Source organism: Zonotrichia albicollis, chromosome 9 (assembly GCF_047830755.1).
Source record: "Zonotrichia albicollis isolate bZonAlb1 chromosome 9, bZonAlb1.hap1, whole genome shotgun sequence".
Lineage (NCBI taxonomy): Eukaryota > Metazoa > Chordata > Aves > Passeriformes > Passerellidae > Zonotrichia > Zonotrichia albicollis.
The window spans coordinates 23,241,186-23,256,684 of NC_133827.1; the positions used below are offsets into that span (position 1 = coordinate 23,241,186).

General features: G+C 39.8%; 2 protein-coding genes across 13 annotated transcripts in view; one reads left to right on the plus strand and one right to left on the minus strand.

The window, feature by feature from the left end:
* Nucleotides 1-15,499, plus strand: part of GIGYF2 (GRB10 interacting GYF protein 2) — a 75,601-nt gene that overhangs the window by 24,097 nt on the left and 36,005 nt on the right. For 11 of the 12 annotated variants that reach the window (XM_074546986.1, XM_074546985.1, XM_074546989.1 and 8 more), the window contains 2 exons: nt 6,024-6,135; nt 6,685-6,725. The exons of the other annotated variant lie outside the window; for it this stretch is intronic. In XM_074546986.1, coding sequence (XP_074403087.1) covers nt 6,024-6,135; nt 6,685-6,725 — 153 coding nt within the window. The remainder of the gene's footprint in view (nt 1-6,023; nt 6,136-6,684; nt 6,726-15,499) is intronic. 12 annotated transcript variants of the gene reach the window in all.
* Nucleotides 12,348-14,243, minus strand: KCNJ13 (potassium inwardly rectifying channel subfamily J member 13). The gene is made up of 2 exons (XM_005495109.4): nt 13,772-14,243; nt 12,348-12,943 (listed from the first exon to the last, which is right to left on the minus strand). Exons 1-2 carry the CDS (start codon nt 14,241-14,243, stop codon nt 12,348-12,350), a joined length of 1,068 nt encoding a protein of 355 aa, XP_005495166.2.

A 15,499-nucleotide genomic window follows, 5' to 3' on the forward strand; every position in this document is an offset into this window, starting at 1 on the left:
AATGTCCTGAGGCCATATTGCTAAAGTCAAACCAAATAGTTAAACCCAGAATTTATCTTGGCAATTCCTTTTCAATGTGTGCACTTCTGTGAACTCTTCTTGGGGGGCTTCATGTATAAATAGGATGGGCTGCGTTTAGAATACTAGGAAGCTAGTAACTTGGAAATACTGAGTAAATAATCTTGTAACCTCTGTCTTTGCAGGTGCTTAGGTGAGATTTCTCTTAGAGCCCTTTTTAATTTAATTTTACATGCCCTTAACGGGTGGTATTTTCAATAAGATCTTCAGGAAGTACTTCATATATAATTAGATGCTTGACAGAGTTTTGCTTTGACTTAATGCCTTATCTCGTTTCTGTTCTCATTCCTTAATCCTGCTTTCTTTTTAGTTTACATCTCTCAGATATTTGTAAATGGTTTTCTGTCTTCTTGTGGTTGCTTCCCAGCTAAGATATGAATTTAAAGCTTTATGAGACTATCACTTAGATTTTCTTGTTGCTTCCCCTTCATTTACCATTGTAGTTGCACAAATGCTCAGGGTTTCATTTAAAAAAAAGTGTGCATATATATATATATATATATAGATGTGTGTACTAATTTGGGAGTTGTTGCTTTTCTGTTTTATTTTAATGTGTGTATTTCTATATTTCTATCACCCATGTTTCACTTTTGCTAGGAATACACATTGGCTGGTTTTTTTTAGATGCATCAAGACATAATTCTGCAAATTAAATTATTACTGCTTAAAATTTGATGATTTGAGATCATGCATCCATTAGTGTGCTCTCTAGTTTCAATATCAAGATGCTTTGACCATTTGTAATTTGGCAAACCCTTTATTTTGCTTTCTTTTGTCAAATTTCCCTGTTTTCTTGCTGCACTATTAACAATGTCATCCTTATGCAATGAGCAGTGATTGTTTTTTAATTGCCCCCACTAGTTGCAATGAGATTGTAAGGCTAAATGTGGCAGAATATGGCTTCTAATCCAGTAATTCTATTAATGATTCTACTCATAGGCATGACTGCTTTGTTTGGCAGTAAAGTTTATTTCCTTATATTTTAGTGGACAGAACTTAAAATGTGTGCAGTATTAAGACTTTAAAAGCTGTTTGAAAGCTGCTGCATGTATTCCTGGTTTCCCATAGTTAATTTTTAAGTTTTGTTAAGAAATACTAGCAAGAACTTTGTTGCAAAATTAATCATTTTCACTTTCTGTTTTGTTTATCCTAGTTTGATCTTTTAAGGTGTTGGAATTATTATATGGTGTGCTTGTGGGGCTGCTCTGTTTAAGCTGTAGAGGACGTGCTTCTGCAGTAAATTTCTTCAGCTTTCTGAGCTTTCCTTCTTTCGTTGATCCTGGTTGCTGCTTGTTTCTTCCGCTCTTCCCCTCTTCTTCCCATGAGCAATTGCTGTTGCATTCTAGGCATGATGAGTTTTCCCAAAGTTTTATATCACAGCAAAGAAATTAAGGCTTCTGCCAGGAGAAAATGGTACCATTTTCATAATTATGCAGATGATGCTCTTGTAGCCAAGGACTTAAAGTTATTTATGAAAATTCAATAGAGGACTGTTGACGTTTACAAAAACGTTGCTTGCAGGGTTTAAATGCAGTTTTGTTTTTTCAGGTTACGGTGAAAAGGACTTGAAATTTCTTGGGAGTTTTTTCACTAAATGAGCTGCCTCACTTAACAGTTGGAAAACATTCTTATTGCACTGCAAAATTGCCTGGGTTCAAAAGGTTTTCTGGTGTTTTCCATGAACTTTACACAGTTGTATGCAGCAAAGCTGCTGCCGAGTCAGTGTGGGCTTCGGCTTTACCAAAATGAGATTTCTCTCTTGAAGGGACTTGCACCCCAGCAGCTTTATAGAGGAATTTGCATGCGTGATTAGATTTGTTAATGAAGTTCCCTGACTGAGGCACAAATTACAGAATTGTGTTCCAGCATTTGAGAGCACGAGAAGCAATCTGTGCAGGGTTGGCAAGGGAAGGAAATGCTGGTAAAGGAGTGTTATGGGTAGAACTCTACATGGCATTCACTTACCAGTATTTAAAACTGCAAGGTAACACTCAGTAAATATTCTCTGGGTGATCACTCCAACTTTTACTGAAAATCCTGATGTTGTGATGATGAAAATGTGATTACTATGTGGAAATTGCTTTGATTTTTGGTTTGTTGGTTTATTTTTTTGAAAATGAAGCTGTGGTCTCTGAAGAAACCAAGTACTTGCACGTGACTCTTCTAATTGACTTGTTTTCCTGGTAGTTCCCTGTGGTGTGCAGTTAAGCCCTGTGCTTTGTGCTGGCAGGACTGGAATGTCAACATTCATGAATAAGAGCCTTGGATGAGGAGAGATTTAAATAGTCCCTGGAATGGGCTGTAAGCTTACAGACACTTTGTTTTGTAGCTGTTCTCCCTTCTGGTTAAGGCTGTTATGAAGGGTCCTTTGCTTCCTGTTAGAGCTCTTTCCCCACCCACCCTCTGTGCCCTTTGTAATCTGTTTTTGCTGCTGTTGGAAAGTGTGTCAATGGTGTGAAAGTGTAATGTTTGCATATCTAAACAGCAGCAGATGAGCCACAGTTACTCTGTTTTTTCCAAACAGTATTATGACTGTGACTGTAGATCCTGAACTCCAGTTATGCTGTAATTTCAAGAATTTGCTTCTTGTATTCCGTAAGGCTTTAGGTTTTTTTGTAATGAGAATTATAATGACAGTTTTTGCTCATGTCTTATATTTTTACTTAAATTCAAACTTGTCTGTTTTTCTGGTTAGAGACTTAGCTGTTATGATTGCAGTGCCCAGTGGATTGGTGTCCTCATCCTGAGGTTTTTGGGAAATTACTGAAATACAAATTATACATTTGTTATTAAATGGAAGGATTTATTGACATTTATTGACCTTTGCATTCAGTACTTTGTGCAACATATGCACTTAATCTTCTGCTTGTGTGCCAGGTATTTTTTCAGAAGTGGCATTCTGTTTAAAATAAGCCAAGTAGTGCAGAAGCAGAAGGTCAGGTGGTGTGCTTACATGGGCAGTTTTAGCCTCTCTGCAGGCATTTCTCATGCATTCTGTAACCAGCATTAGCTGTGCACTCTCAGGTCAGACTCACCCACATGGTATTTGCTGAATGACTGACTTTGCACACCAGTTTCCCTTGACTGGCTGCTTGTCTTCTGTAGCTTGGTAGGATGTGTTTGATGCTTCCCACACTGTGCTGTGCTTGCTGCCTGCTGGGGCTGCCCATGTGCTTCTGCTTGCACTGTTGGCTGGGCCCATGTTCTTTCCACACATGGATGGGGTGGCAGCGCAGCCAGGGCAGATGTGCTTCAGTAGCCCTGTCCAGTGTTATGTGGTGTCCCTGCAGCTGAGTGCTGGGAGCCCACAGGCAGCCTTCACCTGAATGTCTAAGATCAGTACTTTGGACATTTTGCAAGGTTATCTTTTAATTCAGACCATTTTGGTGGCTGAGCACAACTGAAATACTGATGGACCACCATACAGGGGTGGTGAGTGGGGGGAGGTTTCTCAGGCTGTGATTTCCCATACTTTTCCATGCTGCTGGGAGAACAGCTGATCCTTGCTCTTGTACAGGACACTTGCTTTATTTGCTGCTGAAATGTCCTGTGTCAGCCAGGCTCCGGTGGTGTGTGGCTGCTCCCAGTGTGCAGCATTGCACTCACCCTTGCCAGAGGAGCACTGCAGTGCTCACTGCACAAGTCTGCTTTGTTTTTGTTGGGAAAGTGTAACTTCCCACCTCTGCTACCTCAGAGACAGGAGATGAGTCAGTGCCTTTGTTCTGTTTCGACTCTATGAACTGCTTTTGCTTTATTATCTCTTGTGAGAGGAAGGAAGACAGCTTTCCTGTAGTGAAGAAATTAGGCACAGGTTGCTATTAGGTGAGCTGCTGGAACTTTCCTGGCTTTTGCTCGTGAAGAATAAAAACTTTTCTGGGATTTTAGGGGACCGATAATGCTTTAACTGGATAAACATCATGCTATTTTTGATATTGTATCACCTCTTCCTGTTTCTTGCCTTTGCAACTTGTTTTACTGTAGTCAACCTTGTATCAGACTTGCCCTAGTGAAAGTGTTTCTAATTACTCTCCTAGGTCTGATGCTGATTTCTCCTCTCTTACCTTGAGTGCTCAGTCTGCCTCTCCCTGAGTTTGTGTGAAAACAGCCATGCTGGATATGGTATGGGCTTGCTCAGCTCCAAGGTGACCATGGTCTAGCAGCAGCTAAAAGAAGGCATCTTGGCAAGAGAATGAGGACTGAGAAAAACACAAAAGTTAAGAGGCTCAGCTGCCAGATGTTTACAGCTCAGCATATTTCTTGAACCAGATGTGGCCTCTGTTAATGAACTTTATCTTTTTTGAGTTTGTCCAGTCTTCATCTGAACTTAGGCATCCTCAAAACTCTGTGGGAAGGAAGGCTGCATCTCTGTGATTCTGGGAGATCTGTCACTGATTAATTTTGCTGGTGATAGAACAGGATAGTTTGTCTGAAGGGAATGTAAAAATTGTTCCTTATGCACCCTGCAACCTGTTCTGCTTCATACAAAAGCAGTTTTATTTAAAGACTCCAACTAGATTATCCATGGATCACTTTTTTTTTTCTTTGCCCCAAAAGCAACTTTCTGCCCTTTTCACCTCCCACCCCTTCTAAGAGATTTGGTATAGAATAGTAGAGAAACTGTTGCAACTGTCTTGATTATTTTAAATTTCTGTGGTCATAAGATACTGAAACATGGTATGATTCCTTGATATATCTAGATGTCCTTAGGTTTTAAATGTAGAGGCTTTTAGTTACTTTCTTCAGAAGACTGCAAGAACTGCAGTCCATTCTGAAGGTGTTTGTTTCCTGTTGCATTTGGGCATTCTGTCTTACTTCTGCGGGTCCCTGGCCAGGTTTGCACCTCCTACTTGGAGATGTTTTTTCCTTGAAGCCAGGAGGAGAGAAATATGAAAAGACAGATGTTTGAGGTATTTACCCAGCCAAGAATTCCTGTTATCAGGTGCTTTTTAGGTTTTAAACTTGACTGTAGAGTCTACATCTGTATGTAGGCAAGGCATTATCCTGACAGCGAGCTGAGAGGTGTTCCACTTGTTCATCTTCTTTCCATGAGATCTTGAAATGGTAAATTAGTTGGTTAGAAACCTGCCATTTCTTCTGCTGGAGCACTGTGTGAAGCTGTGTTTGTCTTTCGTAGATCTGGAAGCTTCACCCTATCCGTTAATCTAAGCAGTGCTGGAAGTTATTTTGACGAGCTGGGGCTGTATGTGGGTGTTGTTTTCCTGTTGTGTAGGGCTTGTTTTCTTTTACCCAAACACCCCATGCCTTTTCAAGCCCTCAAGATGTGCTTTGAGATGCTTTGCTTGAGGATATGTCTGTAACTTTTTGGCTCAAGGCTTGGTACTTGGTAACTGCCTGTAGAGAACCATTTACTGAGAAGGTCAGTAGGATAATTTCAAAGCTATGGCTAATGTCCTCCTTCCTTCTCATCTGCCTGTAACCAACCATCCTGTGATCCTTCTTTTCTTCCCACTGCTCCTGGGGGAGATTTTCGCTGGCAGTCACTAAACTTAATAGCTTCCTTCTCCTTTATGACCCTTGGCAGCAATAATTAGGAGTACATCCACAGTGCAGTGCCATTATACTGGAGTTTGCTTTTAAAAGAAATCTGATTTTTATGTGTGAAGCACACGTGTGCAATGTGGATGTTGTGTGAACAATGCATACTTACTTGGTAATTTCTCTTGGGTAAGTATTTGTGTTTTTCTGCATCATATTTATTTCAGAATTGTTTGCCTATTCTGTCTGGTCTTGCACTTCTTGATAAGAATTTTTGGATAAGACTCTTTCTTCAGTCATTGTTCCTTTTTCCTTTTGTCCCAGGTAATTTCACTGGGGCTTAAGGCCGCAAGATTGGCTCTCAGAGGCACCAGGAAAGGGAAACCTACCTGATTCTTTCTACTTCGATTATTATTTATTACAAACACTTGTGTTTTTTGTCTTTTCAGGCAGAGGCCGAGGAGAAAGCGGTTTCTACCAAAGAAGTTTTGATGAAGTGGAGGGTGGATTTGGGCGAGGAGGGGGCAGGGAAATGCACAGATCACAGAGTTGGGAGGAAAGGTAACAGAACTCTAGCACTTTAAGTTTTTTACACACATCTGTTCAGCTTCCATTTGTGCCTTTTGACTTCATAAGAACACTTTAGGAAAGGTAATTAGTTATATCTGTGAGTGAAGTGTCTGAATTTCTAAGATGGAGTCAAACACAATAATGTTTCTTGAGGCTCTGGAGAAAGTAAAAGAATATTTCTTGCAAAGATTTTTTTCTGCTGAGCTCCTGGGAAGAAGGAGCTAACTACTTTGAGAGAACATGAATTACAGCAGTTGCAATTGAAGTGCTGGTGCTAAGGGTTTGCGTCAGTTTTAGTCTGGACATTGTTCACAGTATTTAGGGGCACATTTGAAAACATACCCAGTTCCCAAGGGCCGTGTGTGTATTGGTGTTCCTGAAAATTTCAGTTGTCACTTGGACCTCTAAAGGTAATGTCCATCAAGCTCTGATTTAAAAAAAGTTCCCACCAAATAAAGAAAACCAGCAAAACCTATACCTAAAATGAGTTTTTGGAGTAGTTCCAAAACCTTATTTGAAACTTCTATTCTGCCTTTCTAGGGGAGACAGACGCTTTGAAAAACCAGGGCGAAAAGATCCAGGTATGGTTTTGTTCCTGTGCGGGCAGAAAATGGGAGGGAGGAGCAGGGTGTGTTTGGGGGAAGGGATTTTTACATGTATCAGCCTTTCTTACTGCTCCAAGTACATTGTTGATGCAAGATTCATGATACTGTGCCAGGTTGCTAAGTGTGTTCTCAAAGTGTTGTTTCTCTTATCTGTGTTGTTCTCACTATTGGACATTTAAGTGTGGTAGATAAGAAGCATGTGGAGTAAGTAGGTTGTGTTTATTTAATTAAGTTGTGATGTTTACAACTGGAACCAAGTTCCTGTGCCTCTGTGAAAGAAGCCTTTGCTGATGAGCAGGCGTGCTGTGGTAACACGCCTTTTTCAGTGCAGCTTTAAACTTTCCTGGTGTGGGCTGTTTTGGTACCCAGGATTTCTTGACCATTTGACCTTTAATTTTTTTTGAATGCTTGATAGTGTGAGAGATCCCAGCAGTGTCCTGAGGTTCCCATGCTGATGGATTTTCTGTTGATCAATTTAGTTAAGTCATCATCTGAACCTCCTGTTCAGTCTGGTTATCTGCTCTTCTGTCTCTTGTTCCTCCCCTATTCTGTTTCTGAAATGCTTCACACTGGCTGTTCACATTCTGGCAGAATGCTGGATCCTTAATTGTGGCCCAGTACATCTGAACATCCAGCTGAACTTGATTTGGAGTGGGTTTGTCATCTTGGAGATGAAACCTAGACATTCTAAGGGTGGTGGGAACATCAGGGCAGCTCTGGCTACCTGGTAACTGCAGTGACTTTTGCTGTGCAGGCTCGTGTGCTGCTTGTTCTCTGTTGTTCCTGTTCTCTTATTCCTATGCCTGTGTCTTCTCTGTTTAGGACCCAAGTAATCTTTGGCTTTGCTAAATGAGTCTTGGTTACATACCCTCCTTGGTAATATGCTGAGAAAGCATAAATTAGAACAGATTTGCAGGTTGCATTTAAAGACAAACCCAAAGAGATCCAATTGTAATTAGAAGTTGACAGGAATGTATTTTAATCCCTGTGTAGCTGTTGGTATTTTTGTAGTGAGTAGCATAAATTGCCATATTTATAATTTTCTGGATTACCATGGTGACACATGCCATGGGAGTTTGCTTTCAAAGCCCTTCCAATCCTCCCTCCATATAGGAAAGAGTGCTTTTATTTTTCTGCTTGTTAAGTTGAATATCAACATAAAATTAAGATGCCTATGTTTTCCTCATTGTCTCCTTTAAAAAGAGAATGCTTCTAGAAAATAATTTGATATTGGTCAGAGATTGACCAGTTTTAAATGTCAGCAGTGAAACTCAGGACTTTCCATGTATCTATATATTCATGAATTTTTTAGGAGAAATTGAAAATGGGGGAAAGTAAGTACTTCTGAGATTTCAGGGCTACATTTTTACAAAAAAAATGGATGTCGAAGTAGTATCTACCACAGTTGATTTAGTTTTATTTATTTAGCTTCTTCTTGTTGTTGTGATTAGAAATATAGCAATTCCAGTTCCAGGATATAGAATGTACCACGTTTCTGATAAAGAAGGATGAAAGTATTGCATATTAGTGTAGGCTCAGATTTCAGTATTTCTCAGTTGAAATTGAGGAGAATTTACACTGTGCAAAATGTCCTTAGAGTAGTTGATGTCTGCCAGAGGTTAATCTGCAGCTAGTGTAGAGCATTTTGTGTTTGTAGCAGCTGCTGGTGATGAGAGCTCTGTTGAATGTGACCTCCAAGAGCTGTTCCCTGGGGAAGATGGTGTCCCTGGTGCAATTTGTTGGAAGCTCATTGTGAGTGATGATGTGCTTATTCTCAAATTATCAAACTTTTTGAGTACCTAATTGCTCTTCTTTAGTCTCTTGTATTTCTCTGCCAGTCAGTATGAGAGGCAAAAGACCTTCAATCTTTCTGAAGTTTTATTATAAAAATATTGTTTTTAAAACAGCATTGCTATGTTAGAGGTTAATGGTGCAGTAAGTGAGAAGACCATTTCCCTCTCCTTCACTTCCAAAGAGACATAAGGTGGAGAGCACAGAAATATTGACAGGAAGTGTTGGTCTGTTCTGACTCAAGCCTTGGTTAATTATAAGTAGTTATTGTTATGTAATGGCTTTCCAATGACAAAATATTTTGAGTATGAGAGAGGGTACAGATGTGCCAAAAGAAGTCCCAGGTTAATAGCAAGCACGAGTATCCACACAAAGCTGTGGAAGCAGAAAGGAAAGGAATTGACATACAAGTTATAATTCAGGCTCACGTGCTTTAGCAGATGCCTGTACTGGTTTCTGATACCTTGGTTAAACTCCTTAGTTGAGATTTGGTTTTGTAGTTTTACCATGCTTCAGTTTTTCCTTGCTTCTTAGAGCCTTGGATTCAGATTACATAATTTACTGAATTGCCAACTTTTTCATGTTCTTTGTTCTGGAAGATCCCATTAGAGAATTATTAAGAAATCAAATATTTAATCACTTCTGGGTATTTGTAATGGAGGGCAATGCAAGATCCCTCAATAAAAAATTGACATTAAAAAAGTAATAGAAATTTAACAAATACTTATTTCTCAAATAGGATCAGTATGCTGTTCTTAAAAATTAATGATTGCTTTTTCAGTGCTCACAGTTTGTGAGGTCACATTTGACTGATTCTCAATATAAACAGTATCTGTTCCTGGTTTCAGCATGCAGATTGAAGATGCACAAAGTATTTTTAAGTTTGTTGCAGATTGTCACAGTCTGACAGACTTCACTCAGAACCCAGATTGTAGTTGGAAGGCTGAGGCCATTAGCAAAGAAAATGAGCAAGTTGCTTTCTTGAGCATGTCTGTCTCTTCACAAAAGCTGCTTAATTTTCTGTGCAGCCTCCTGACTAATACCAGCTTAGTAGCTGAAGGGATTTGATTAGTTACCGGCAGTTAGAAACTGATAATGAATAATTGTTATGTAGTTTAAACAAATCTGAGAAGTCAATTGTGGAACCTGGGTGAGTTCTGCTTTATGTGTGGGTTTTGGTTAGGTTCAGAAGACTTGCATATAAAAGGTGTCTTCAAGTGGCTATAAAAAGAATGTTGAATTTCTTTGAATCATACTTTCCCTCTCTCTGCCTGGCTTGTTCTCCTGCCATGTCTTGCTGGCAGGAGTTGTGTTCACAGAAGGTTCATCACTGGTTTGCTCTTGCTGTACTAAAGCATGGAGTGCTATGTTGGTGCATCAGAGCCCATCAGCAATTTTCCTAGGTTTCTACTCCAATTTGGGCCATGGCATATTTCCAGTACTTTCAGACATCCATGATTCACCAGTTCTCTGGAACTGTAAAAGCAATATTAATGTATTTTCTGCCCTTTTTCTGAAGTAACTACACAGTTCTTTGTCTAATTTGCTTCTGCAGTATAATTCAGTTTTGCATTCCAAAATGTAGTATTTGAAGATTGCATTTAGCATGTACTAACAACATGTGTTTTCTTTATACTTGCTGTTGTACTCCCTTTTAAACCAAATCTGTAAAAAGAAAATGATTTTAAAACCAGCACAACTTCAAAGTATTGAGTCATATAGAAATAAAAAAAAACCAGCCACCTTTGATTAGATGTGAATTGAAATTAGAAATAGCTTTGTATACCTCTGGCACTAAATCATGAGATTATAGTCCCATGTGATGTATGGGAGAAACCATGCCTCACCCAGAATGCTGTCAAGCAATACTCAATACTTCACACAGAATGCTGCCCTATGTCAGCCTCTACACAGGAGTCTGTTTTACTGTTCTTGCACTGGTTTTTAATTTGTAGGCCTCTTATCAATGTCTTACATTGATAGAGAATGTGGAAAAAATGCAAGAAATAATTAAAAATTATTGGTGTTGACACAAGGGGAAAAGGGTTCTTTAAATTGTGTATGAGTCAATAACTAAAAAAGCAGTGATGAAGAGGGATGAAGGCAGTGTAACTTGATAGTGTGCTGCTCACCCAGCTCCACAGTAATCACTAATGCTTGTCCATAGAGTGAAGTTTAGAAAAGATTTTGGGAGTGTCTGTGGTAAATCTAATCTCTCCGAAGGTCTGCAATAGGGGAAGGCAGCACTTGAATTATTTTGGAATGAGAGCTCAGTTGGAACGAAAATGTGGCTCTTCTGCCTCATTCCCTAACTATGTGTGGAATGCTTCTGTGGGGTGACTCCCCAGACCCTAAAAATGAAAGTAGTTTTTTGCTGACCCCGTTTGGGTTATGAGCACACTTCAGTCAACAGTTTTGTGACTTGAGAAGAATTCAGTTTAAGCTGTCTGGTCAGATAGTTCGAGGCCATTTTTCCTGCTGCTGACCACTTGGATGACATTAAGAGGAAGTGCATTTGGTAATGTCTTATGCTGTTGTCAATGAAAGTTGCTATTTATGCCATCTGGGTTTGTGGGAAAAGTCTTTTACCTTTGAGAGGTAACTTTATTTTAATTCTACTTGAGTGTTCAGGTATGAACACCTAATAGGCACTGATTTTGTTGAGAGCTTGGAAATAGTTATCCATCATTGTGTTTTTCCTTCAGCATCTTAAATTATTTAGGAGCTTCAGAGTGGTGTCTTAATTGCAGTAGGTTTATGAGGCACTTAAATACAGAAGTCTAATGTATAGTTTGTTTTAATTTTTTATTTCAAAATTGATTCAGTGTCTCTAAATATTTTTTGTGCTGTGTGTACAGGCAAAGATTGATGTTAGAAAGCATAAAATATCAATGGATGCAGTTCTACTTCTCATACATATATTGTGTCCTTCTGGGTCTGATATACTTGAGACAAGCAACGCAAAAGTGAAAACATGTGGAATGTATGGGCCTTTAAAAAACCCCCTACATTCATTCATTAGAAATAGTTTTTTTTTTTTCCCACTGCTAAGTAATTTATTCAGTGTTTTCAAATAAGAAAAAGTTTCCATTGCAGTATTTATCATATACACCTAGATTTTTTGATAGTGTCTTCATAGACCGGTCTGAGAGTGAGATGCTCTCTTATTTGGCAGAATGAAGAACTGCACTTAGGATATATAATTCTGCTTAATAAGCACAGCTGGAGTGCTGTTCACTGCCATGAGAGATTGGCAGGACTTTCAGCCATCTGAAAAATGATGTAAGTCTGTATTCCCAAAGAGATAGAAGAGAGAATAGCAAAGCTAGGCTTTTGGATGAACAGAGTTACTTATACCAGAACTCATGTATTCACTGAATGACCCCATTTTGTTTTCTGCTTTTGTTTTGTTGTCCATTTTGTCACAAGCTGGTTAATTATGACTTTGCTCAGCTTTAGGAGTTTTGAAGATCTCTCCTTTTGGGTCAGTGGGGCTTTAATCATAGTCTGGTGAATTCAGGAGATAGCTCTTCTAATTTCCCAAGAATTAGTACTGTGATTCAGTGGTGACTTCATGCTGGGTAGTTAATGCAGCCTCTCATCGGTGGGCACACACATTCTCTTCACTCTGTATTTCACGTTGTAATCAGAAGGATGGGACTGCAAGAGAGAGATCATTAGAAGATGGCAGGGCAGGCAGGGAAGTAAGTTTTTAAACTGAACCCCACAAGTTTAATGTAATAATAATTAAAAAAGCACAAAGTTCAAGGTTTGCTCTCTCTACTTTGTGAGGCCAGTCTGAGAGTGTTAGAAGCTGTCGATAGGCTGTCCATTGACGCGGATCTCCTTGTCAGTCCTTTTTGGACTCTTTGAGTCAGGTGCAGCTGGGTGCTCAGGAATAGTCTTGTCAAAATTCTCCATCGTGGTCTGGTATTCGCCTTTGGCATTGCGGGCTAGCAGGGAGGCGAAGCGGTGGTACACCAGGATCTCTGACGGGAGGTAGGACGTTCTCTTCTGGCACGGTTCTCCTGTGCCCTCCTGCGCAGCTGACAGGAAAACAACCAGCTCAAAGTGGGGAGGAACTTCTCTCCAAAGGAGAACAGCCAGTGGGCTGGATGCAGTGATGTTGTGGTAGTAGGTCAGAGGGAAAATGAAAAATGGATACTCATGTGTAGTGATGCTGTCCAGGTGAAAGTCAATGCTAGTTTGGTGCAGCTGGCCACTCTCTTGCTCTTGGTAAAGTATAGCAGAGATCTGGACGTTGATCAGGGGCCTGGAGCGAATGTTGGCCACCTGGAACATGAGCTGAGGCTTCCCCTCGTTGTATGTGACCACGGCGGAGCGAGAGAAGCGGATGGAGAGTGCCCGGTTCTTTGGGCGTGCAATCTTGGCCACGAAAGCACCTGGGGCATGGGAAAGAGCAAACTCAGCGTGAGCACAGGGCCTGGGCTGGCTCCCTGCAGCTTCCAAGGGAGCAGAAACAGACTGAGGCTGGAAAGACCATGTTTGGAAACTGTGAGGTTGGCATCATATTAACCTGCTTTTGTTCAAAAAAGTATAGCTTTCCTAAAATACTTATTTTTCTAAGTTATGTTCACTTGTTAATATTTGGAAGTCAACTGTAGCTGTAAGGAGGCTATTAGCTTGCCCCAACTTGTTGTAATTGGAACTGATCTTGATATGTTATACTGTAGAAGCTCTTTCTAATACACAGTAAACTAGCCTGTGTATTTTCAAAGTATTTTGAGTTACTTTAAACATGAAGAATATTTTAAATAACTTAAAATCCCTCAAAATAACTGTGACGTTGTAAAAACTTAGTTTGAGGAATACATAAACACTGAGTTAAAGATCAATGAAGATAGCTCAGCTAGATGAAAGTACACCTTAAAAATCAAAACAAATTGACTTTAAATATTGTAATTATATGGCAATAGCTGAGAGATAGAATGGTATAAGAAATAAATGATTGACAGCAATATGTTGTGATCTACCACAAGTGTTTTCCAATTAATACTGAAATTCTAAAGTCCAGATATTGATAACACCTCATTTGTCTTTTGTTGATTAAAGTTAAGTTCTAGTACTACATAGCTGAAATCTTGTCATCCTTGTAGTGGCTGCCTTAATTATTCTTTCATATATCAAAATGAACAGTATTTTTTTCTGGCTCTATTCTTAAATCCAATTGTTACACCTATTGTGTGTAAAGATGCAGTAGGAAGGATTACCTGTGAGGAGGGCTTCTAGCATGAGCCCCAGGACCATCTGGAATGCCAGCAGTGCCACGGCACTGGGACAGTCCCCACTTGGGAACATGGTGCCGTAGCCAATGGTGAGTTGTGTCTCCAGCGAGAAGGAGAAGGCGGCTGTAAAACTGGTGACGTGCTTGACACATATAGTGTGGTTGGCAGGTGGATCATCATGGTCCAGCTCCAGGTCCCCATTCATCTCAGCCAGCAGATACCAGAGCACTGCAAAGAGCAGCCAGTGAAGGACAAAGGAAGCGGAGAAGACGAGCACCATCCATCTCCAGCGCATGTCCATGAGTATCCCCCACACGTCTCGGAGGTACGGCACGCCTTTGGTCCCGCCCATGTGGAACGTGCTGTGCCCATCCTTGGTCACCAGCCTCAGGTGCCTCTGAGTCAGGAGGGGAGCGCTGGACCTGGTGTTATTGCTCTCTGGCGTGTCTGTCGTCATCTTCTAGAAAGGAGAAGAAATGAAAAAAAAAAAGTGATACAATGCCACATATTTGTATTTTGCCTAATGGTCACAGCTTCTGACACATCAGCAGGGGTAGAAATACTGCAGCCAACAAAGAAGGGCTTATACATTGCAATCCAGAGAAGATTAAGTCAGGAGCCTGGAGAGGAATTTACCACTGTTTGTGGTAATACTTTGCTAGAAAAGATTAGGTTTAAAAATCTGACTACTTCTCAAATTCTCCCTGCTTAGCTGTTTAAATAAAAATTTCATACTTTACCTTCCTAAATTTACATAGGAGTCACATGCTTTAATGCTTTAGGGGTGAGTGGGATGGGATTAGGCATACTGTGTGTGAAAAGAAACTGAATTTAGCTGATTATATCAGATTTTGTAACTTGTTTTGAGCAGAGTATAATAATTTACCAGTACTATTATGAATACTATTAACAGTAGTATAGTGCTAAGGAAAGAATGTTTGTTATATTGTCTCTGTAACATATTTATGCATTTCAGGGCAATGTTGTACTATAGCTACTAGCCCTTTCTGATTCTTCTAGGTCAGGAATTGTCTCCTGTCTGCACCCACTGTGTCCAGTTAAACAGAATTAGAGTATTCAGGGCAGAGCTACTTCTGGGAGTCTGAGGCTGTTTATGTAAGGATCAGGTAAAAAGAGGGCAGGAGAGCAATTCAGAAAATACACTGTGACATATTTTCCAGTCTAGTCTGCCTAGCAGTTCAGTTTTTACTAGTGACCAAGTAAAATAGGACAGCAAGCATATGGGAATTAAGGTAGAATTGCAGATATGGGAAACAAAATGGATATCTGTAGATATTTGGTATGTTAGGCTTCTTTGTTTGCTTTTAAACCTCAGAGCTTGTGGAATTTGCTGGAGCTGGTGAATGTCTTTTGAAAAGACAGTGGTCGCTCAAATCCATACATTTTATATATGTATGTTTAAAGTTCACCTGGGCCAGATTAAAATACAGTACGGGTTTGTGTAAAATAGAGACTTGGTGAGGTGTACAACCTGTTAAAAGAAGGTTGTGAGGAAGCTTGCTAGAACAACAGAGAACTTAAAAATACCTGTAAATTCTGCAAATGATAATTATATATGGTGTATTTAGTCAGTTTTAGTTTTCTGTTGATTTTGACTTCTCTTTGAAGGATGGCTGCTTCAGTCTATTACATTTTTTCATAGAGGAATTGAGGATTTTTCCCTTCCAACAGAACCATCTTAATTTTCTCTTG